The 25,941-nt window shown below is 39.1% G+C and overlaps 1 protein-coding gene across 1 annotated transcript in view; it reads left to right on the top strand.

The window, feature by feature from the left end:
- The window catches only part of CCDC141 (coiled-coil domain containing 141), a 196,047-nt gene that overhangs the window by 150,960 nt on the left and 19,146 nt on the right, over positions 1-25,941 (top strand). Inside the window, exons 16-23 of the mRNA XM_058664685.1 lie at positions 2,994-3,173; positions 4,740-4,865; positions 8,020-8,208; positions 9,062-9,241; positions 11,853-12,002; positions 20,874-21,014; positions 21,917-22,111; positions 23,648-23,831. Coding sequence (XP_058520668.1) covers positions 2,994-3,173; positions 4,740-4,865; positions 8,020-8,208; positions 9,062-9,241; positions 11,853-12,002; positions 20,874-21,014; positions 21,917-22,111; positions 23,648-23,831 — 1,345 coding nt within the window. The remainder of the gene's footprint in view (positions 1-2,993; positions 3,174-4,739; positions 4,866-8,019; positions 8,209-9,061; positions 9,242-11,852; positions 12,003-20,873; positions 21,015-21,916; positions 22,112-23,647; positions 23,832-25,941) is intronic.

Here is a 25,941-nt window from a genome sequence, read left to right as displayed (position 1 = left end):
GAACTAGTGAATATGATAAAATGCTGGGCTTTTGTCTATAAAAAAAAAAAAAGAGTTGGAGAGGGCCCTAGATGGTGCTATCTTTTAGAAAAGAGCAGCCTTCTTTCTCCAAGGAGGTGCAGGTTGGAGATAAGCCAGCCAGAAAACGGTCAAGTAGGTCTCAATCAGCTCTGTTTACCTTGGGCTCTCTGAGTTTTCATCTGGGGGTTTTTGTCCTTCCTCTTCGGTCTCTATCTCTGACAGGTGCCTAACTCAGATCATTGTTTTAGGAGGTTAGTGAAAAAGCTCCATTCTGCTGTATGGAGACTTTTTTTTCTTAGTATTTTTAACCCATTGCTGCATGTAGCCCATGATATTGCCACTAACCTTAGAAGGTCATCTGTGAGTTGCCTGCCTCTTCAGGGAAGCCTAGTTATGAGCCTCCTCTCAGTGCACTGATTCAGGAAATGCCTCTCCGTTTTTTTCCCCACCCCAGGGCCTTAGTCTCTCTAGTTTGTGTGTATGCATCCTTCAAATGGCTGCTTTCACTGCTGCTCTGGCTTTTCTAGTTATTCTAAGCAGAAGCAGTGCTCTGCCACAACTCCAGCACTCCTGCAAGTACTATTACTCATGCAGGATGTTTAAGAGTATGCAAGAAGATTTCCAGAGTTTTTTAAAAACTTTATTTTTATTGGAAAGTCAGATTTACAGAGAGAAGGCGACACAGAAAGAAAGATTTTCCATCTGATGGTTCACTCCCCAAGTGGCCACAATGGCCAGAGCTGAGCCAATACGAAGCCAGCAGCCAGGAGCTTCTTCTGGGTCTCCCACGTGGGTGCAGGGTCCCAAGGCTTCGAGCTGTCCTTTACTGTCTCCCAGGCCATAAGCAGGGAGCATCCAGGATATGAACTGGCGCCCATATATGTGATCCAGGTGCATGCAAGGCAAAGATTTTAGCCACTAGGCTACCATACCAGGCTTGATTTTCAGTTTTTAAATATCTGTATCAGGAACCCACTGAAAATCATACTGTGTATCTACATCTAAGTAAGAATCATGTGTGTTCTGTTACTATACTTTGGTGGTCTTTCAGCTCAATATCAAAACATGGTCACCTTAACTCTAGGTCATTTTTGATGTCATGTATCAGTCCCTTCTGATAGACTATAATTAAAGCCCACCTGAGACTTAGCTTTGTTGGTTTAGTGACATCTGAGATGTGAATTGTTGATAGAGCAATTTGTGTTCTCTGCATATTTTGGCGACCATCAGGCTTTTGAACATTCTGTGGGAACGCAGTAATGAGTAATGAGTTTGTTAGGAAGGACGAGGCCAGCTGGCATGTGCACCTGAGTGTTCCACTCTTGGTTCGGTTGCCACAGCTCCTATTTTCAAGTTTGAAATTTAAAGTTTTTTTTCATTTTGTTGAAAAATCATCAAGATTAGAGACAGTGATTCTAGTATGCTTCTGGCAGACGTCCCTGATAAAGTGTCAGTTTATTAACTTAGGGTGGTAATACACGCTGTTTGCTATATAGATTTTGTGTTGTCAAGGTACCTGGAAAGACATCAGAAAATCATCCACTGTGCATGAATCTAAGTGGAAAATGGATAGTTTAGTGGCCCATTTAGATTGGATCAGGCCAAATTTTCCATGCTTTATGCAGAAGTAAATGAATATTGTGCTTACTAACTAGACTTCAGGCAAATTCTTTAATCTTTCAGAGTGGCTACAATGCTTCAGTCTGCCAAATACATGATCACTTTTCTTAGTGCTTGCTAGCTGAACATCAACAAATCCTGCTGTGGCTGTCCATTTTGTGGACATTGCTCTGACTGCCCTATCCTTCGTGCAGTTGTCATTAGCATACTGCAGTTTCCAAGTTTGTGTTGTTTCGTAGTATATTTTATTTTGGGTAATAGTTCCTTAATATGTCAAAAGTAACTTTAGAAAAGATGAAATACGTGATTTGAGGTGAGTTCTGGTGTATTAATTGGATGTGTTTCATAATTCATTAAATCTTGTTAATCCCAATTGTAGAATGTATCATTTTATTACTAGCTTTACAATTTTGTTCTGTTTTGGGAATAAGTCAGATGCTTTGTGATGTCTAGTCTAGACCTAACTAAAATATGAATGTACAAAAATATTTCAAATAAGTTGAAATAGGGTATCAAATATCTAAAATACCCCCATGTTACACTTATAGCTTTCATTAGCTGTCATTAAAGTTATAGAACTCTTAGAAATTTGAGAACTTGCTGAGAAGGATAGCCATCAAAATATAATTTTTCATATCCTCTAATTATAAAAAATGTTTTTTACAGATATGAAGCACTTTACCACTATGTTATTTCAGTCTATTTTATCTCCATTGAATTTTCGTTGCTTAAAACCATTGTTTAAAGGCTTTCTAACCAGTAAGACAGAATATATGAAAGTTGAGGCATGACACTTCTGAGTTTAGCTATTGTGCGTCTGGTACTCAACAGAGTGCCTGAAGAAACAAACTCATAATTCAATTGTCATAAATGGAGGAGTTTGAGGAAAAGCAAGAAAAATTCAAATTAATCATAAAATACAACTTATTTGCAGTTTAAGGGTAAAATTGTCCTAGAACAATTGATTCTGCCTGTTTCTTTATACTGAGATTCTAATATATATATATACTACCAAGTATGTTAAACTGTAGAAAAGACTTCAAAATTTATGCACTCAAAAAGAATCTTCAAACTTTCTAAATCCTAGTATTCATTAAATCACCTTCCAACCAGAAGATATGACCAGACCCTAGATGGGAATTCAAACACAACTCAGGATAGAATGTCCCAGTATGGGAAGTAGGTGCTGCGAATCTAACTCTGCCTGTGTACAAGGAATTTAGACCTGCCTAGATATCAGAACAATGTTCTTCTTTGGTCATGATGACGTCTATGTCTCCTAAAATGGGTATATGCAAAATTATTGTATTGTTTAGGAAGAAAAGTCATTGTATGGATTATTAATTTGACAGGCAAAAGAGAATGAGATATTAAACATGAAACAGGAAATAAACATTATGGACAACACTATCGGAAACCAAAAGGCAAGAAGAGAAGAGCTTAGTCACCATCGGATGGCGTGGCAACGGAAAGCCGCTGAAAGTAAGCCTTTGAAACAGCAGTGGGGGGCATTTAAGGAGAAGCTTAAAAAGGTAAGGGCTGTTGAGCATTGTTTCCTATACTTGTATCTATTGAGAACTGTATGTCTTGTGAGAAATATAAATTTAAGTTTTTGCCTGCTTTTAGTTGTATTTGTTTGCCTTGCCATTCTGTTGAAATCCTTATAAATTGTTTTTCAAAGTCATTTGTTCATTTTAAACTCAGAGTCACAAAGGATAGGGGAAACAAGGAGACAGAAAGATCTTCCATCCTCTGGTTCACTCCCCAGATGGCCAGGATAGCCAGTCCTAGACAAGGACAAAGCCAGGGGCCAGGAGCTTTATCTGGGTCTCCCACTGAGATGTCAAGAACCCAGACATTATTAGGGAGCTTGACTGAAAGTGTAGCAGCCAGGACATGAGAGGTGTCCATGTGGGATGCCGGCATTGCAAGCTGGCATGCCACAACAATGAATCCAGGCTTATGAGTTAAGGAAATGAACCCCTTGTCAAATGTGCAGCTTATAAACATTTTCTCCATTCTTATAGTTTGTTTAGCTCTCTGTTCTGTAAAAAGGTTGTTTCCTTTGTGCAGAAGCAATTGAGTTGGATATAATCCCAGTTGTCAAGTTTTAATTTTGTATCTTGTAGTTTTGGAGTCATATCCGAAATATCCAAGATCAATGGCCCGAAGTGCTTCCCATGTGTAGTTTCTTCTATGGCTTTCATATCTTATGGTCATGATTTTCACTCATAATGCAAATACTACATAAGCTCAATCATGTGGGATCTGAGCAGGAAGATCTCATAGAAGTTTAGAGTAATGCTTATGAGATGCTGATGAGAACAGAGGGTCAGAAGGTTTGAGGCGAGTTTGGTGGATGGGCATGATGGTACAATTAAACAGGAGGAACAGGTTCTAACGTTTCCTTGAGGAATAGCATGACTAGAGTTAACAAGAATGTGTTGTGTATCTAAAAATAGCTAGAAAAGAAGGTTTTGAGCATCAAGAATAGAATAAGATGACAAATATTGCTAATTTAATAATCAGGCAGTATAAATACAAAACATTACATTGCATCTAATAAATATATAATGGTTATGTATCACTCACAAGATAATTAGGACAAAAACTATAAGGGAATGGGATATAAAATGGAATATTATTTAGCCTTCCAAAGGAATGAAATTCTGATACTTGCTACATGAATGAATCTTAAAAACATACCCAATAAAATAAGTTAGCCAAGGAAAGGAAAATATTATGTGACTTTCCTAAAATAAGGTCCATATAGTCAAATTCATAGATACTAGAGACAATGGGGATTGCTGTTTAATGGGTCCAGTGTTTCTGTTTGAGTTTGTAAGAAAATTCTGGAAACGGAAGATGGTGTTGGTTGCATATTAATGTGAATGTATCAAGATCATAATAATAATAAACAGTAAGGAAAATCAAGGACTTGTGGCTTTATTCTTCAGTGAGTTAGAACCATGAGCTCAGATTGGTAGCATCTTCTTGAAATGTTGGATGGCCCTCAGTGCCTTTGCTAGGATGCTTGTAACATGTTGACTTTTGGGATCAATGGCAATGCATGCATAACTGCCCACTCTTTATTCCAGACTGCCCACAACCTAAAGCTCCTTGAGGAGGCACTTATGCCCACTTCTGCACTTGACCTTGGAGGGAGCCTCCAGACCATTCTAGACCTACGACAAAAATGGAATGAGATGAAGCCTCAGTTCCAGGTAAACGGAAAAAAAAAATGGATGGGTTTGGATGAATAGAGAGAATGAACCATACAGTGCTCTTAACAGAGTGAGGAATTTGTATTTCTTAAAAACATTGCTTGTTGAAAAATCCGCTGTAAAGATGTACTTTTTTTGCTGATTTTCTGCATTCTTTTGTGTTTAATGATATGCAAACATTCAGGTTATACAATGTTATGCAATGTTATGCATTTTGGTCTTAGATTATCTGAATTTAAATTCTAGATTAAGTTAGCATCATTAGCTTATAATTGAATACAATTATTTAACTGGGATGTAAAAATGTGTTTTAAATTGAGACAGAACATGTATGGGCAGCTCCAATCCCAGAGGTTCTGTCGCCCTGGGTGCCTAATATCCCCATGTAATGTCACATCCCTGTCTAGCACCCTAGGCTCCAGGCATCATCCCAAGAATTTTATCCCTCATTCATCCTCTCAGAAAATCCTGGAAACAATATGGAAAATCATACCATGAGTCACGTTCCTGGTCCCTGACTGCATAACACATTCCCCTGTCCCACTTCCTGCTTCTCTTGAACTGCATACAGCTGTCAAGGACGTGTTGCCTTCATATTATCAGCCAACCTAGATTCTCGATCTTTGCTGCAATATTCTGCAATATACCTGTGTTTCTAGCTGCTGCTATTTCTGAAGAGTTGGCCTTAAAGAATCTTAGAATCAATTAAGATAAGTATCCTGGAGGATACTAAATTCCTTTTATGGTTTCCTTTCCTTGAAAACAAAATTAACATAGAAGACCACCACTACTCCTGCTACATACACACAGCCACCCACCCACTCATGATAATGTACAAGCACTCTCAGAATGTGACTCGCCTGCCTTTGGTCCTTCGATAGGATCTGCTTGGTCACAATTGGTTTGTCTGCATGTGTGAGTGAATGTGCCCAGTTCCTCTAACTCGGGAACCATGATTGGGCTTAGTTAGCTCCATCTCTATATGTGTGCATGTTTCATTCCCCCATCTTTGACTTGAACTTGAGGAGTCTTCAGATTAGTCTTTTGAACAAAATTATCTCTTCTGTCTAAATAATTACCATTACTTTAACCTTTTATAAATAAGATTGATCCCTGAAATTATAGTAGCACCCTATTAAAGTCTTCTACTCTTTTCAAGTTCCAATCCAAAATCTGGATTCCAAAAAGGGCTATCAGAGCAGGGCTGGGTCAAATACAAGCAGTTTGATCCTTCCCCACATGTGGTAGCTATTTGTGGATGACGGGACGGCTGTCCTGTCCTTTGAGGCAGCCTAGCTGCTGAGCTGCTCAGCTGATGGCTCATGCTGATCATTCCTTTGCCGCAGAGTACAAGTAATTCCCATAATACATTTTTACACTTGCAGTCTGCTACTGTTGATTCCCTACCACCCATTTCTTTTTTTTTTAAAGATTTATTCATTTTATTACAGCCAGATATACACAGAGGAGGAGAGACAGAGAGGAAGATCTTCCATCCAATGATTCACTCCCCAAGTGAGCCGCAACGGGCCGGTGCTGCTGATCCAAAGCCGGGAACCTGGAACCTCTTCTGGGTCTCCCACGCGGGTGCAGTGTCCCAATGCATTGGGCCGTCCTCGACTGCTTTCCCAGACCACAAGCAGGGAGCTGGATGGGAAGTGGAGCTGCCGGGATTAGAACCAGCGCCCATATGGGATCCTGGGGCGTTCAAGGCGAGGACTTTAGCTGCTAGGCCACGCCGCCGGGCCCCCTACCACCCATTTCTAAACTAAATTAGATATCAGAGATGTTCACTAGACATCCTAAGGCATGCAAAATGTATTTACTTAACAGATAACTGGAGTATTTGTATTCTTTGTATTTTTTCAAATATATCTATTTTCATTAGAAAGTCAGATGTTTTTTTTTTATTTAATTTCATTAATTACATTGTATTATGTGACACAGTTACATAGATACTTGGGTTCTCCCACCCCTCCCCAAACCCTCCCACCATGGTGGATTCCTCCACCTTGTTGCATAACCACAGCTCAAGTTCAGTTGAGATTCCCCTATTGCAAGCATACACCAAACATAGAGTCCAGCATCTTATTGTCCAATCAAGTTCAACGGCTTCTTAGGTATACCCTCTCTGGTCTGAAGACAGAGCTAGCAGAGTATTATCCCAGTCAATTGAAAGCTCCATCATACCATCAGCAAAAATTTACATCATTATGGAATTAATTGACATAGTAATGAGTAACCAACATGTTGAAAGTAAATACGAGTTCCCAGCCACCTTCTGTGACCACCTCACCTATACTTCAATTTAGTTTATACACAACATATAACATTCAAAACATAACATGTTATACATAACATCATATCATCTTAAATTAAGGCAAACATGTGGTATTTAACCTTTTGTGATTGGCTCATTTCCCTTAGCATTATGGTTTCCAGTTTGGCCCATTTGGCCACAAAGAACTGCATTTTGGTTTTTTTAATAGCTGAGTAGTATTCCATGGAGTAGATGAACCATAGCTTTCTTATCCAATCCTCTGTTGATGGGCATTTTGGTTGTTTCCATGTTTTTGCAATTACTGATTGTGCTGCTATGAGCATAGGAGTGCATGTTGGTTTCTCATAAAAAAAGTCAGATGTTTTTACAGATATAAAGACAGAGAAGAAAAATCTTCCACATGCAGGTTCATTCTCCAAATGGCCGTAATGGGTGGTGCTGAGCCAATCCAAAAGCCAGGAGCCAGAAGCTTCTTCCGAGTCTCCTACATGGTTGCAGGATCCCAAGACCTTCAGCCGTCCTCCACTGCTTTCCCAGGCAATAGGCAGGGAGATGGATAGGAAATGGAGCAGCCAGGACATGAACTGCTGCTCATATGGGATCCTGGCACTTGATTAGCCAGTTGAGACATTGCCCAGCCCTAATGACTAGAATGTTTGTTGTGATAAAGGAATATATGACTTCTCACTTAACAAGTTACCTTGGAAAAAAACTTCCCCATTGCTTATTATTATTTTAAAATTTCTGAGCAGATAAGAATGCAAAGTGTTTATTAACAAATGAGAATCATTTCTAGGTTGCATCTTCACAGTTGCAGTTACAGAGAAAAGTTTTGTAAAAGCTGGACTTCTTTTCTTGATTTTAATATTTTAGCAAATGAATGATGAAATCCACTACCTTATGAACGAATCAGAAGACCTGAGTGACCGAGGAGCCCCTGTAAGAGAGAAGTCTCAACAGCTGAAGGACCTTCTTCACCTGCATCAGAAACAGAAAGAGAGAATCCAAGATTATGAGCTTGTCCTATACAAGACGGTGCAGTTCCACCGAGTCAAAGAAGAGGTACATGGCTTACCACGGATGTCTGGGTTTTGATTCTGAAAGATTTTTTTTTAAAATATTGTTTTAAACAGTCCAAATTCAGATGCTAGTCATTGACACAACCCAACTTTTAATATACCCCATGTTGTACTTGTATATTGTGTTCCAGTCATGGTGCTTTGTCCCTCCACACCTAATTCCAAGTTCCAAGTTGCCATTACCCAACAGGCTTCTCCTCTCTCTGTTGTCTCCCAACAGAATTACTCACTTGAAGTGATTTATCCTTGTTTTGAAATTCCTAGAGCTTTCACTGTTTATGTCATTGTTTATTTCAAAGTGGTGAAATAAACACCCCCTTGAGCATCTTGATCAGAATCCTGCTTTTTAATTAACATAGTTTTCTCCCTCCTTCCAAACAAGCCAAGTGTCAGCTCTTCCAAGGCAGAAAGCAAGTCCAACGTGTCTGCGTCTCAAGAATGTGACATCATGGAGTGCTCTGGAAAGATGATTTGGTGGCTGATTTTATTACAAAAACATCATAATTATTAGCTTCTTTCAACATAGACTGGGAATGTATGGATATCCCTTCAAAATCACCTCTGGATTTTCTTAGGTCATGGTTCAAAGTCTTATTAAAGTGCTAGGCTAGGCCCTGAAGAGTGTTTTCTTTATTAATAGAGCTGATGTCGTTAGCTGCTCGATTTTACTCTACCGGATTTCTAGAACAGAAACACGTATTAGGCTACAGCATTAATAATTATGGGTGAACTTATCAGCATTTTACCAGGTAGTAAAATGTTATTGAGAATCAGCTTTTTTTTTCTAAACTGTCTTTATATAAACTGAGGTTAATTGTCAATGCCCTAAATTCCAGCTAGGACATCTCATCACATCAAGAGAAAAAGAGTTTCTGGGGCAGCTGCAGGAACTGGATGTGGCTCATGATGTCCAGATTCATCTTACCCGCTCTCAGGAGAAGCAGACCCACGTAGAGCATCTTTATAAACTGGCCCTTTCCTTAGGAGCAGACATCATCTCATCAGTGCATTGGCCTGTAAGCATCTTATGACAGCAGCATTTATACCTGATACTTTTGACTCTGTTTGATTTTCTTCTTTGAAAGGCAGAGAGGTGCAAAGAGATCTTGCCCTCATTGGTTTATTTCACCAATGCCTGCAAGAGTCAGACTGTGCCAGCCTAGAGCCAGGAGTCCAGAAATCAATATGGGACTCTCGTGTGGGTGGCAGGAACTGAAGTACTTGGAACTGGAAGCTGAGCTGAGAGACTTGGAACTGGAAGCTGAGCTGAGAGACTCAAACTTGGATATCCCAAGGAGCACCTTAACATTACACCAAATACCCTCCTCTGTGTTTGTTCCAAAATACGCAAGGGGATAATAAGCCTATCTGTTAATTTAAGAATACATTAAATCTTTGATATAATTGTTTATGGTGAATCTGTACTACTTATGTAAAAAAAATTAAGGAAAAAAATCCAAATATAAAACTCTTATTTAACACATCTATTATCATGCTAATTTAAAAGAGTGCTTACATTGTAGAGCTGTGTGCTGTCATGTGACAGTTCTTCACAGTTGAAATGTCCTTAATACAGTTATGGAACTAAAAATTAGTTTTATTAAATTTGAATTAATTTTAAACTAAAGTGATTCTCATTATAGTTATTGAATACTCATTTTAAACTAGAGCATATGATTCTAATTTTGAAACTGCATTTTATGAAATTTAAACACAGATTAGATATTTCTGATGAAAATAAAAGTTCTGCTTAAAATAGAAAATATAAATGCAAAAACAATTTCAAAGAATATAGAAATATCTTATTAATATTTGTATATTGATCACTAGTAACTGCATATTAGTATGCAACTTGAACAGGCTTAATACCATTAAATGGCATTTTTTAATATCTAATAATAGTTTAAATAGTATTATTTAAGTTTAGATAGTATTATTTTCAATAGTATTATTAAGTCTATTTCATGTTTTAAAATTTTTTTGTAAAATTTTGACATAAAAATCATACATGTTTATGGGGTACTTTGCAATATTTTATAACTTGTTTATATTATGAAACATCCAATCAGGGTAAGTAAATTTGTCTTTTCATACATTTAGCAATTCTTTATAGGAAAGACATCCCCAAATACCATCTTCTAAAGTTTGTTGAGAGACAAATATACAGTAAATTAACTTTATCTCTACCCTACTATGGGTGATACCCTAGAACTTCTGATCCTGTTTAGTTATTATCCAGTACGCATAAATTAACTTTTCCCAGTCCCTTTTTGCTCACTTCCTTCTCTGGTAACTGATTATATTTTTAACTTCCATGAGATCACCTATTTTTTAGACTCCACATATAAATGATATCAGATGATATTTGTGCTTCTGTGCTTGGTTTATTGAAGTCAGCGACCTCCAGTTCCACTCATAATTTTGCTAATGTAACAATTTCATCCTCTTTGCCTGGAAAAGTAATATTCCATTGCATATATGTACCACATATATACTAAGTGGATAGTCACTTTGCTTATTTCCATTTTCTGGGAATAGTGTTGCAATCAACATGGAAATTCAGATGTGTCCTCAGCATAGGGATTTCATCACTTTGGTTTCCTCTCTTTTTATATAAATACTGGAACATTTCTAATGTACTTATGTGACTTTCATGATTATATCGATCAATATTGCATTAGTCTTGTACATCTGAACAATCGGCTGAATCCTAGAGCTTATCAGCATTCTCACAGGAGGCTGAGAGTAGCTGGCTGCCTTAGCCCTATCAGTTGGGGTAGGGGGAACCCATGTCCCCTCGCTTCAGTTGGGGTCCTGGGCAGTGGATCTGCTTGATGCTGCCGGATAGACTTTCACAGCAGAGCCTGGAATTGAAGTGTTCCAAATCAAATAATACACTGGGTTCTTTTTTTTAAAAAATTCATTATTTGTGGAAAGAGATTATGCTTATTCGATCAGCATGCATGCCATTAATAAAATCAGATTGGCTGAACTAAATTATAGGGAAGGTAGTGACTCTAGAGTTATAAAATGAAAGACAGAATTACAGAGTATCTGTTGTGCTTAATGGAGTCTGGTTTTGCCAGGAAAGAGCTTTCTTTTTAAAAGAGTTTATGTTACTAGTATATTTATTTTCAAACAGAAAAAGGAAGAAGTCTCACTTTGCACCACGGATGTAAATTGGTCTGCAATCCTTGCTGGCCTTCACCCTGGAAGCCCCTGTGTGCTAAGCAGAGATTGGAGCCCCTGCATAATGAACTTGAGGGGAAGCTCGAGTCGACAGGAAAATTACAGTGCAGAAGCTCAATGTTGCTAATGCATATTTTATGCTTTTTGAAGTAAAAATTATATGTTATAATGAACGGTGTCTCCGAGGAATGGGATGGGATGAGCAAATCTGTAAAACTGGAAATTCAGGGCTGCAAATGTCTTTCCATAATGTTGGCATCTGGCTCCCTTCTTGAGATAATTATATTCCAGGATGTTTAAGGGAAAAATAAATCAGGGCCTATTTCTTTTTCAAAAGAGTATCATTTAGGAGTTACACAATGCAAGTGAATTACATGTTTGTCTCATTGTCGTGGTCATCCATTCCCCTGGTGATTTCTCCTTGTCTTTGCTTTGCAGAACTGCTCTAATGTCTCAGCAAAGAAGCTGCAGCAGCAGCTGGAGGGTTTGGAAGAGGACAGCCGGACCTGGATCATCCGGGCTGAGGACTGGGACCGGACGCTGGCCCGCAGCTTGCAGTACTGCAACTTAAGAGATGAGATCAATGAGGTATGAGGGCCATGTGATGGGCATGTTCTAGAAGCTCCTCTGTGTCTGCGCGCATGCACATTCACGTAATGCATGCACGGTGAGTCAGGAGCCTTTCTTCTCACACTCTCCTTTGCCAACCACTAGCCTCAGATTTTGTAAATTTGAATTGAGTATGTTGACAACGCATAGAAAAGCACACAGTGAAGTGTTACAATTCTCTGTCCTTGCTTTTATTTGAAGTGTGCTTCCCTCCCTCTGTCCACACTCAAATCCTAATAGTAGTCATTTGCTTGAGTGGCTCCAGCTCTGCCAGGGCACTGAAGAAAGGGTGACACTGACCCATGGCAGCCCGCTCCAGCCTGCTGAGATTCTATTTAAGTGCAATTGACTCATGGTGGAGGGGATGTGGAGGGCAGGGAGCAGGCTCTTGGCTTCAGAGGTTAAAGACTCTTATCGCCCAAGTCAAGTGGCTAGCTTCCTACAGGCTCCAGCGGAGTGGCTTTTCTGGCTGAAGAATTTCCAGAGAAAAAAGAAAAGAACAGATGAAAGTGCTCTTCCATGCCCCCACTCCCAGCAAGCACAATCCCTCCTCGCAGCTGTAAATAACACACAGCCACCACCTGTCTCTGCATGGCTTTTCTCATTCAAAGGCTTCCTGTTCTGGGGGAAAAAACTCAGATACCAAGGGTCCTGATTCGTGACTGGGCATTCATAGAGGAACTCCAGGGCAACCATAAGTTTAATTTCCTTTTACAGCAATATGTTTCTTTGAGTTCTTTGCACAGTAGGTCCACAGAAAAAGCAAGTGATAGAAAGAGAGGTAGGAAACATTCTTGAATTTTCTGTCCATTCCCAGTTTACCTAATTTGGGACCATCAAGCAACATGAACGCATGGACTAAACTGTGGGCAGTGCACTTGAATAGTGCTCCAGTTGAAGCATCCGTTTCTTCAGGCAGTGCTTTTGGGGGACAACAGGCAGGTGCAGGAGAAGGGAAGTGAGAGAGGAGGATAGTAGGACTGGCCACTTTGATTTTGTTTACCCAGTGGGAGGCAGGAAGGCAGATCTGACACAGATTTTCATTTCAGTAATGTGCTACAGGGTTGTAGAGATGCTGCTGCTGCTAGCTGGTGCCCCAAGTTGTTTTGGGCTAGACTAGCCCACTCCTCAGGATTGGAGCCACAGTGTAGACCTCCGTGTAGTAGAATAGCCTTTTCTGGATTCCACTATTGCAACCCACACTTTCATCAGGTTTTGTGGAAGAAAATGATCTGAGGACTTTCATTTCGCCAATGCTAAAGCTTTGCATTTAGCCATAGAAACACATTTTTAAAAATCTTTCACCATAGTTATCCTACATCTTGTTCCTCACTGCTGCTTTTGCTGCCTTCTCCATTTTCTTTTCCTCCATTTTGTGTATCTCTGTCTTGCCAGGAATGTACCCTTCTGCTGCAATGGTCCAACTCTACTGAAAGCACAAGTGAGGCAGGCTAAGGGTTCTTCCTAGCCCCCTTGGGCTTGAGGCCACCTCTCTGAAGGGCTGTGACATTTGTGGAGCTGGGTCTCCCTGTGCAGGCCCTTTTCCCAGGCATTCTATTTATAGGGACTGCCTCATGATGAGCCTGCGCTGGGAGGCAGCCAGCCAGCCAGGGTGACAGATGTCCCTTCCAGGCATAGGAGGAACATCCCAGGATTGTCTGTTCCCTATCAGGGCAACCAGATACCTGCGGATTTGATTTAGGAATCACGCACCCCTTTCACATACCCTCAAATATTAAGAGAGGTATCCTTCCCCTCTGCTTCTATATCACAGATCTTTGATAAAAGCTGCATTTTCACGTTTAAAACCTTGAAAACATTGGATCTTTTCTACTTTTCCATTTTTTCTTTTGTAGAGCTATAGTATGCATATCAGACTGTAGTAACCCATCCAGTAACCCATCCAGCCAAAAGCCTCACAAAAATAATCAGAAGGAATATTTGTATGTCCCTAGAAAAACAGAGAAATGTTGCATTCTAGTTTGTGGTGGGAATATCAGTATACAAACGAATCACCATTTCCAACAGTGACAAAATATTAGGCATCTAAATGTTAGTGATGGTAGTATCATTATCTGTATTAAAATATTACATAAGCTATAAAAATATTTTTGTGAAACTATATATGATATGTTACATTAAATATATTTCCATAAAAGAAAGTAACATCAGATACCTTGCCAAGAAAGACGGACCAAGTATAACATTTGATGTTTAATGTTTATTTCTAAATACTAATTATTCTGCTTCCAGTATGTTTGAAATGTTTCTTTAAAGAGCACAGACTCTGAGTTGCAATAGATTTTTGAGAATGTCTGGTTCAGCATCTTTTTTTTTTTTTTTTGCAAGAAATGGGTGTATACACATGACTTTCATTTTAGACATGTGCTGGAGGAATACAGCGTTTCTGCCCGTAGAATTCCAGGGCGTCAACTTTGAGTCAGAGTCTTATGTGTGAGGCACTAGCACACTGGTTGTTTGCTAAGCTCAGAATTCATCATTCACATAATGTTGAGTTTCATTCAACTTCTGCCTGATCCTCTGCCTATGCTGTGTTCTATCCAGTTTTCTAACAGATCTGTTAGAAGAGTTTTAAAATTTACTTGAAGGAACAGAACATGTGTGCTCCCTTGTTGTCTCATTTCCCCAGATGTCCACAACATCAGGGAGTCATCTTGCCAAAGCATGGAGCCAAGAACTCAGTCTGGGTCTCCTACATCAGTGGCAAGAACCAAACTGCTGGAATCCTCACTTGCTGCCTCCAAAGGGCATAATAATGGGAACTGAGACAGGGAGCAGAGCCAGGGCTGCACGCAGGCACTCCACTATGGGGTACAAGAATCCCAGTATCAGCTTAACCCCCACCACAAACACCTGCCACCATGTAAAATTTTATTGTGATTTGATATAATAGAACAGTTCATTCGGTTAAATCAGCAAAAAAATGTCCTTATTGACTATGCTGTAGCTGACTTGAGATTAGGTGACATTGAAGGGCTTTAGAAGAGATTCAGCATCGGAAAGGAAAATTAAATAAGTTTTTTATTTTTCATGTGACATGACATTCTTTAAAGGTAACAAAAAATGATTTCATGGCTTAATTCTTTTTGAGTAATAAGCATTTAACTCAATTCCAGGACATGGAAAACGTTCAATTTTATTTATTTTTTTTCTGTGTCTACCTACTGGAGAACATACCCATGAAATTGTTTTTTGGAGTAACATGGCTATCAAACTACTATTTTGGGGGGGAATTTTTCCATTCATTTCAGTCAGAAATACATTTGTATTCGTGAGTGTTGAATATAACCACACCTTTTCTTGCCAACCTGTGCATATTTTTTGTATCTGAAGTGTTATACATATATTTTCTGGCATAGTCTGTGACAGAGGGACATGGTCAGTCGCTCAGTCTTTACATATACATATTTTAAAACACAATAAGGTAATATTGAGCATGTTTTCTTCTCAGAACTTGGCCAAAAATTACCTTTATATTTACATAGTATTAATGGAAATTTGCAACTAGAGGCTATTCTCATGAGTCACAAATAATTACTTTGCTGTAAAGAATAGTAATGGCAGAATCGGGTCAATATACAATTTCTCAAAATAAGTTCCACAAAAAGACTTTCAGATAATAACACTACATTACTCCTAAGTTTTTCTACTGCAATGATCTCTTACCCACAAAAAGTTAGCTGAAATGGACTTAGCATACACATTCCATAATTTGGACATTTGCTCATATGGTACCGGTTCTGTTTTGTCAGTATTAGCCAGTCTCCTGAGTTCCAAAATTACATGTCAGATTAGAAGCAGTGAGTTAGAATAGAGGGACAGGGCCACTGTAGACACCTGCACAATTAATATACCCAACACTGCCTGACTGTGCGGCACTTTGCTACTGACAAAATGACCATGTACAACACTCACAGGAAAGGAAGCAAACGTTTTAGAAAAAGTCAAAATAGCCCACAGGGTAGCTTGATGGTAGAGGACAGACAATAATTACTTTCCAGATTTATAGCCTGAGTTCATAATGTCAAAAAATAATCTTTGGGGTGGGCATTCAGCCTAATGTTCCTTATTAGAGTGTCTTGGTTGGATACCTGGCTCTGCTTCCGACTAATGCTGAACCTGAGAGGCAATAGGAGTGGCTTAAGTAACTGGATTCCTGCCACCCATGTGAAGTTCAGATTGAGTTCTTAGCTCCTGGTATCTGCCTGGCTTGGTACTGGTCATAACAGAAAGCTTATGGGAGCTCTCTTTCTCCCCTCTGTCCTTCCCTCCTCCCTCTAACTGTCTTTCTTTTTGTGTTGCAAACAACAAATGAATATATAATGTGGAGATTGGGTGCCACCCTAAGAATATAAATGGTCTCAAAAGTCTTGAAGTCCAGGGGAAATTTAAATTCAGGGTCTCAATAATGGCAGGCACCGATTAATCAGATTTCATTCTGGATCTCTTTTGTAAAAGGACAGGAAAGTTTATCATTTGTTTTTGGAGACCCCTACCATACAGTTCAAATCTCTTAAAATGTTAGCATTTAACAGTTGCAAAATAATTGTTTTCTTAAAGAATACAGAAAGCAGAAGTTCAAAATTATATCTAGAAAATCAAGCTTAATATTTTAGCAGACACAAAATAGAGAGCATGGGTAAGCTGTTTTACTGAGACCTGTCACCACCTACAACTTAAGATGGAGCCCCTGTCTTCATTTCCCGAGTTGCCCACATCCTGTAGCTCCAGGGTTGGCATCAGGAACAGTAAGTCAGTGATGTGGTTGCAAAATTGAACAAGACCAGCAGCCATGTCCTAAAGTCTGTAAAACTGTCTTCCCATTAATTGCAGTGGCAAGTGAGTTAGGTTGAGCTTCGAGACTTTCCATATCTTCATTTTAAACGCAGGCATCCCTGGGAGGTGATGATACTGAAGCCATTCTGTACCTGAAAATGAATAGCAGAAAGCTTTTTTTCTTTTCTTCAGTGGGCAAAATTGTAAGCAAGGAAAGGAGTGGAACTGTGAGAGAAATGAAAATTGATGATTCACTTTGCATCTTTCCTTCTGGCCAAAGGTATGCTACATACAATTCTAAGGAAAGGGTTTAAAAACAATACATATCCTATTTTTAAAGAGTCCCATGTTCCTTTCACAATTGGCCCTGCCAGCTACAACCTTAACAAATACATTCTTGCGCCAGAGCTGCCTCAACTGGCTTCATTAACTCTAAAAATAGCAGGCGATCCTTGCTTGTCAGCAGCCTCTCTCCCTTCTGCTCTTGGAGTATCATTGGTCATTCCTGACTTTGAGAGGGGGCTTAAGGCTTGCTGGTGAAAACGTTTATTCTGTAGTTTCAAAAGAACCATAGTTTTTAAATTTCAGTAACTTTTAATCTAATTTTAGCCATCTTGACTTTTCTTATCCTATAGTAAACATAGAGGAGCCAAGCAAGATGAAAGGCAGGAAAAAAAATCATTTCTCTGATTTTTTGAGATATTTAGAAGTTTCATTAATATCAACTGCAGCTACATTTAAGTATAGTAATAAGATGACATTTTTCTCACCCCAGTCCTTGCGTGTTTCCTCTGCTTATTCGTTTGAGTTGAGCAGTTGTCCTAGCCATCCCCACCGTTCCCCATTGTTGACAGGCTGACTAAAGTTAGAAACAGCTGCATGAACAATGATACTGCAGCCAAACTGCCATATCCCTCAGCTCACTCCAACATCTGACACCAGTTGTGTGGGGATTAGATGGAAAGTTAAGTTTTCAGACTGAAATATGCAGGTAGGAAAAGTGTGGTCAAGTTTTCAGTTGTTGGAGGTAGTTCCTGTGTACAGCCTTGTCTGTACATCTTGAGTTTCATTTGAAGACGACTCAGGGGTTTTGATTTTTAAATCAAAAGAGCAAAGTGCCACCCACTGTGTCAAGGGAGCTCATGTGTCAGAAAGAAGCTGATCCCATTTCACATATCCGTAGCGTCATGAACATTCTTTGGCCTTATAAATCATTGACAGTGAAAGTGCATATGCTCTGAAGCAAAGAGCATCTCACTCATCATTTAGTAGTGTTGCGCTTCTGAAGCCAAGTTGATCTGAAGTCCTGTGATTTAGAACTCAAGTATTAAGTCTCGGCCTTTCTCCGTTCCTTGCATAGCCTTTCCATAGACTTTGAAATTTTCTATTTTCACAAGCAGATGGAACCCATGTTTATCAGGCTCACGACAGAGCCCCTTTTCCTTCCTCTGGGCTAAACATTGTAACCTGAGTCATGTTTCAATAAATAAAAGTGTAAAATTTTCCAATGGATAAATATTATCAATAAGATTTGTTTTCTTCTACTTTCTTTTACTTTTTAGTTGTAAAATGTGCACAATACTTACCGTTTAACCATTTTATGTGTGGTTCAATGGTGTGGTATTTCATATGTTCACATTATTGTATAGTCATCACTGTTATCCATCACAGAACTTTTTCATCATACCAAATTGAAACTCAGCATTCATTGAACAATAATTTGACAGTAAGGAAATGATTTTTAAAACTAAGAATTTCCGAGGAAAATGCTGTGGCAGGCATCAGGCCAACTCGCTGTCTGTGATGTCAGAATTCCTTATGGGAACTAGTTAAGGCCTGATTGCTTCATTTCCCACCCAGCTTCCTGCTGATGTGCAGAGGATGGCTCAAATCCTTGGGCCCTCATACCCAAGAGGGAGACCCGGAAGAAGCTCCTCACTCTTGGCTTTGGCCTGGTCCAAGCCTGGCAGTTGTAGTCATTTGGAAGTGAACCAGCAAAATGTTTTCCTGTGTCTTTCTTTCTTTCTGTAATTTTCTCAAATAAACAAAATAAAACCTAGACAAAAATCAATGATTTTTAATTTTCTCAAAAGTAGAATGTAACATATTTTTGTTGCAAATTATGAGATTAAGGGACAATTTCACATAAGATTTGCCAATGTTTTGCATGAATGACTAACTGAATGTGAATCTTTCATGCCTCAATCCTATAAAATGACCTAATGTGTCTTCTTCTGTCATAAAATACAAATATTAATCTCTTGTTAATATGCCAACTGAGCATCATCTTTTAAATATATTCCTAAATTCTGATAGAATGATTAATTTTTAAATTTTAAACTACAGCTCTTTCTACTTTTGAACATTTTGATTTATTAATTAAAATGTTTTATGTGATTTCTGTTCCTCAATTAGTGTGTAGATGAAAACTAATGTTCAATAGTTTCATTTATTATACAAGATAATGTAGATGAGGTAAAGGTGAATCAAATGCAAAAAAAAATGTAGCAGGGTAATCATTACTCTGTACACAGATCTTCTAATGCTTTACCCATGATTACCTCCAAGGAACAGTCAAGATAAGGTCAAAGTTGTATCCTTAAAATAAATATTGTGAGAAAACACACATTTTCCTGGGCAGGTTTAAGAATGTATATGGGTTTACCTTTCCTCCAAATAGTTTAGGTGTCATCAGAAAGGATTTTAAACATCTTCCAGCTTTCTTGTGATGGCTCAAAGTTATCACCCACACTGTTTTTCACTCTTGCTGTTAAATGTCTCTACAATCTAAGAAGATTTATGTTTTTCTATACATCTCTTTGCCAGAAATGCAGAGATAGTTGCCAGCTAATATTCTTACTCTTCTTCTTGAATACAGAGAAGGGAAGGGAGAGTTGTGTGTCTAATGGGACTGGATTGCTTGAAATTTTGGTACAGTGCTAAAGTGGAAATGTTCATTAAACTGTGGATCAATATACTCCTTCTATGTAAGTTAATCATCACATGCAACAACTTTCACTTTACATTTTGTTATTGAAGAACATGTCCTAGATCCAAGAAGTAAAACTCTCTGAATATTTCCTATGAAAAAATCTTTTATCTTTCCCTACTAAAGCACATGTTTGGACTTCTCTTTCACGGCACCAATATCGCAGGTGGCCTTGATGTCATCACTGCACTGCTCTCTTCAATATGAACAGCTCCTTGGATCTTTAATAAATGTATGCATAACAGCTGTAAGAGAGAATTTGGAAAAATGAAAAATTTGGGACAAATATTAACATAAAGAGAACAAGATCAGTTGAAAGGAGTCAGTATTGCAGCACAATGAGTGAAACTGCCTATCTGTGCCACCCATATCTCATTAGAGTGTAGGTTAAGTCCTGGCCACTCAACTTCCAATCCAGCTTACTGATAATGAACCTGAGCAGGTAGCTAAGGATGGTTGAAGTATTTGGGTCCTTGTTACACATGTCAGAGGCCAAGATAGAGCTCCTGGCTCCTGCTTTGGCATGGCTTGGTTCTGGTAGTTGAGGTATTTGGAGAGTCATCCTGTAGATGGAAGATCTCTGTGTTTCCAACTTTCTTAGTTGGTCTGCTTCATTCTGAATGCATTTTGAAGAATGTTATCGTTTTGTTTTTAAGATTTATTCATTTTATTACAGCCAGATATACACAGAGGAGGAGAGACAGAGAGGAATATCTTCTGTCTGATAATTCACTCCCCAGGTGAGCCGCAACGGGCCGGTGCGCGCCGATCCAAAGCCGGGAACCTGGAACCTCTTCCGGGTCTCCCACGTGGGTGCAGTGTCCCAATGCATTGGGCCGTCCTCAACTGCTTTCCCAGGCCACAAGCAGGGAGCTGGATGGGAAGTGGAGCTGCCAGGACCAGAACCGGCGCCCACATGGGATCCTGGGGCTTTCAAGGCGAGGACTTAGCCGCTAGGCCACGCCGCTGGGCCTGAAGAATGTTATCTTAAAATATTATTGATTTATTACAAATGAATGTGTTCTCATTTTATGAAAATCGTTTGTTTCTTTTTTAAACTAAAGCTCAAAGAATCATTCAAAGATACCAAAAAGAAATTCAACAATTTGAAGTTTAACTATTCTAAGAAAAATGAAAAAACTCGAAATCTGAGGACTCTTAAATACCAAATTCAGCAAGTTGATACGTATGGAGAAAAAATACAGGTAATGGGAAAGTATGGTATGTGTGTATGCTTGTACTACAACAGCTGTTGCAAAATCATTGTTCATTTTAGTTCTAGGTATTAATTCTTTTTTTCCAAATGGGATTAGAACTGAAATGGTGGTTTACCATTTCATGACAGTTATATAAGAGTTGATTTACATTCTGGGAAATTCCGGAATGATTTCTGTCCAACCTACTTGCCCTGTGTATCTCCATTTTCTCCTCCTGTACATACACATTTCACTCCCCGCTTCCTTTCCTTCCTCTTGTCTGTACCAAGAATTTCTTCCACCACTCCTTTGTCCTCTTGACAATCATAGGTGCGCTCTAACTGGTTTGGATGCCTTTCCCAGGAGACATGAAGCTTTAAGAAGAGAAGCATTTGATTTTTCAATAGAATTTATTTTATTTCATTGACAGAGTTACAGAAAGAGGGGTACTGAAAGGAGGGAGGAAGGAGGAAGGATCTTGCTAGTTGGCTCCACATATGACCACAATGACTAGGACAGGGATAGGCTTAACCCAGGAGCCAGGAACTCTGGATCTCCCACATGGGTGACAGTCATCTAAATACTCAAGCCGTCTTCTGCTTTCCTGGGTGCATTAGCAGGAAGCTGGGTTGTAAGTAGAGCAGCCAGGGCTTTGAACAGGCAGTTGCATGGAAGGCCAGTGTTAAAGGCAGCAGCTTAACCTGCTGTGTCATAATACTGACACCAAGTATTTGGTCTTGATTGTATGATGTCTTTAAAAAATAGATCCTGGTAGAATGCTGAGTTAATAGAATATCTGGAAGAAAACCTGTTATTTCCAGATCAAATTGTGGGAGTAACTATGAAGAGATTTCTGATTTTCTGTCACTAACAGAATAAATAAAAATTGAATGTTTTACATTTCTGTACAGGTTTTGAAAAGGAAAATAGAAAAAATTAGTAATAAAGCTTCTGATTTGTTCTTCAATTATCCAAGTAACAAAGTTAATGTCCTCTCGGAAACCCTGAAGGATTTGCGGAAACATGTGGATGACTTTGACAAAGTGGTTACAGATTACAGAAGAAATTTGGACCTGACAGAGCATCTTCAAGAAATAATAGAGGAGGTAACTTATAATGGAAATCTTTTTACAATGTTTTAAAAGTTAGTTTTCTATTTTAAAACTATTGCATTAGCTATGACTATCATTAATCCTATAAATTATATTCATTTTCATGACAGTTTCCATCAGGTATTTTCCTAAGACAGGATTTTTGGATCAAAAGGGATGAATGTTATGAGGTTTTATATGATATAAGCCAGTAGCTCTTTAGAGCTAACCAGCAATGTATGAGGTTTCATGTTCCACCATAGTCTCATTAAGTCAAGATATTTAATCATTAGGAAATCATACTCACTACTGGTCACCTGTTTCCAACAATCAATTTGGCTTATTTATCTCACAGAATTTGAAAATATTTAGAGAAAAGTGATACTGCAATTTATGATGTACAGTTAATTATTGTTGAGAAAATGAACTGCATTGTGCCTGTAAAAGATGCAAAAGTTGACAGTAAAGGGGAGCTTGTGCTTGGCATTGAGGAAGCACTGAGCTTGCGGATCTTGAATTTCCTTAGTTGTGCGCTGTTCTGAAGGATGACATGTCTTACTCTACCTCTAACACAGTGGAACCTGTAGATTGAACCCCACATTGAGGATGGAGGTGATCACTCTACTGCTCCGGATGTGTAGGAATGCTGCAGCTTGGGGACAGTTATTTAAAAACAGCTTCTAACAGGGTTTTGAGTTTCTATTTTTCATCCAGTGTCATTCCTTTTATCCCAGTCCTTTATTTTTAGTGAAAAATTGTAATCAGTTCCCTACTATGGTTTGAAAATATGCTGGGGCTAGTGGCATGGCTTGGTGAGCTGGGCTTTTATGGTGGTCCCAACATCCCATGTAGATCCCAGTTCAAGTCACTGCTGCTTAACTTCCCATCCAATTCCCTGCTCAGGGCCATCGAAAAGCAGTAGAGTATGGCCCAAGTGCTTCCGTCCTTGCACCCACATGGTGGACATGGAGGAAATTCCTGGCTCCAGGTTTAGGACTGGCTCAGCTCTGGCCAGTGAGGCCAATTGGGGAGTGAACCTGTGGATGGAAGGGGTGTGTGTGTCTGTCCCCTTCTCTCTGTTACTTTGCATTTCAAATAATAATAAATTTTTTCGAATAAAAACAATGAATAGCTTCTATTTTGAAAGATGACATACTGTTTGGGGATATTTCCTTCATCTAGATTTTTTATTTTAAAAGATTCAAAATTTATTATGCTAGATTGTGAATGTTTTGCCTTTTTTTTCTTTCCAATTTGGGGTCCAGTTAGTGCCAAGTAATTTTTGAGTTACTTGTTCTCACAATTCTCCTCTTAATGATTACATTTTAGGCATACCTGAGAAGTTAGGAAAATGAAACACATTCCCACAGTTTTCTTTCTTATTTCTGCCTCTACTGCCCAAACGTATATGTTCATGTTTTTATGTACTGTAACTAAGAAAGTTTACCTAGGTAAACCTAAAGTTTCATACTAAAATATAACACTTTTCCTAGTTAACAAAAACTGGGGCATGGCGACTCTTTAATCTTGCATTATTTTCTTGTCATGTAGTGTCACTTTTGGTATGAAGATGCAAGTGCCACAGTTGTGAGAGTTGGGAAATATTCCACAGAGTGCAAGACAAAGGAAGCTGTGGAAATTCTGCACCAGCAGTTCAAGAAGTTCATTGCACCCTCAGTGCCGCAGCAAGAGCAGAGGATCCGGGAAGTTACTGACCTGACTCAACGCTTGTATGGTGAGCTCTCTGCTTAGGTTGCCAGCGCTTTGACATGGGACAAATCTGTATGGAAACTGATGTAACAGAAAGCAGAGTGGCAAGTTTCCAGGTCCTCACTCAACTGCCTAATCAGGGAATAGGCTTTGGGGGAGAGCAACTGGCCAGCAAACATGGTAAGGACCCAAGGGAGGAACTGCACAGCCAAAGGTAAAACCTGCTGACTTAGCCACCTTCAGGCACTCTCATTCTCATTTCTTTCTGTCTGTTTCCCCCTTCCTGTTCATCTCCAGGGTGATAAAGCCAGAACAGTACTCAGCTTATAAATATATACACTATATCTGTTTTCCCAACAAAACGATTTCTAGCAAAATATACAGCTATCCAGTAATACTTTAAGTTGGCATCAAGTTGAGGCTGAAATCTGTGGCCCTTTCATTCATATAAGGGTTTAGTTCACAGGTTTGAGAAAGTTGGAAAAGGCTCCCTTTGCCTTCTTATGAAATCAGTGGGAAAACTCAAGTGCTGTCTCAGCACTCCTGCTTCCTTTTCCTTCATGGCTAGGAAGAACAGTACTGTTGTCACTTTTAAAAGCAAGTCCTACTTTCTGATAACAGCCCCATGTGAGATAGTCCTGGGTCTTTTCTGTGCCAGACTGCTCTGAGGAATCATTTCTATGTATTCCCTGCTGTCCTTCCTCTGAGACCAAGAACAATTCCCAGAAATGTGGCAGATGAAGCCCAGAGAGAAGACCGCAGCAAGTGGTAGTGGATGCTGTGCTTGGCTGCCTGTGACTGCTGCTGGGTCTTTCCTCTTACAACATGAAGCTCTTTGTTTGGATAGCCATAAAAATCTTTATTAAAGATTTATGATATGATATACATCATATTATCTAATATTAGAATGAAATCACTCATGATTTTCTAATGAGGCATCAAAATAATAAAATATACAGAGGAAGACATTTTGTAATGGGTTAAGCCACTGCCTGTATCTGATATGGGTGCCAGTTCGAATCCTGGCTGCTCCATTTCTGATCCAGCTCTCTGCTAATGTGCTTAAGAAAGCAGCAGAAGATGACCCACGTGCTTGGGCCCCTGCACTTCTACGGGGCACCTAGAAGAAACTCCTGTATTCTGGCTTCAGCCTGGTCTGACCCGAACTGTTGCAGGCAATTTGGGAAGTGAAAGAGGGCAGAAGGTAGTGGTGCTCTCACTCTCTCCGTCTCTGTTTTACACTGCCTCTCTCTCCCTCTTTCTCTCTTCCTTTCCCGTTCTTCTGCTTCCACCTCCTCTTCCTCTTTCTTTTTCTCTGTCTGCAACACCAACATCCAAATAAATAAATAAGGCATTTAACAAATAAAGCATGATACAGATGGAAATATTGCTCACAATGAATGTGACATCTCCTTTTCATTTTACTCTGTAAGTACACCAAAAAATTATTGGAGAGTCTCACTCTGCTTCCATAACATTGTATACATTTCATTCTCTCAAGATACTTTCACACCATAGTATAAACACTTGTTTTCTACAGTGCAGGCAAGATAGGTATATTTTATCACTGTATTGGGAGGTACCTATTCCATTTTAGGGCATGTAAGTACTCGCAAGATTCCTATGATTTCCATCTCATCACACAGGATCCTCTATCCTACTTTGCATTTCTTGCTCTTTCAGCAGTTGACATGTCGTATGAGTAGAATCATTTGTCTGTTGTCTGGCTTTCCTTACTACAGTGTAAGTTCCAGGAAATAAGGAATGGTGCCTATTAGTGCTTAATAACACGTGAAGCACAAATGAATCATTGAAAGTAATGTCATTGGATACATGGATGATGAGTCTGCATCTGTTTAGGATGGAAACTACAGAATATTTTTTAAATTTTCCATCAAATTGGGGTACTTTAGGAATGTCACATCAACTCTTACTGCCTAATCAAGTATTGCTGAGCCCACCATTTTAATGCAAATAATTTATCTCAAAAACATTTTGAGGTTTTTTTTTTAATGTATGAAGACATGCAGTTGACATAAAGACAAGTTAAATCTAGTGGTGTGCATTCAGGGAATGACTCTTAAACCTAAAAGTCGTGATACGTTAAATGCAGTGAGAAGCTATGAAATGTGTTC

Source organism: Ochotona princeps, chromosome 5 (genome assembly GCF_030435755.1).
Source record: "Ochotona princeps isolate mOchPri1 chromosome 5, mOchPri1.hap1, whole genome shotgun sequence".
In the NCBI taxonomy this organism is placed as follows: Eukaryota; Metazoa; Chordata; class Mammalia; order Lagomorpha; family Ochotonidae; genus Ochotona; species Ochotona princeps.
Note: the sequence above shows the minus strand (reverse complement) of the source record. Positions and strands in the feature narration are given on the sequence as shown.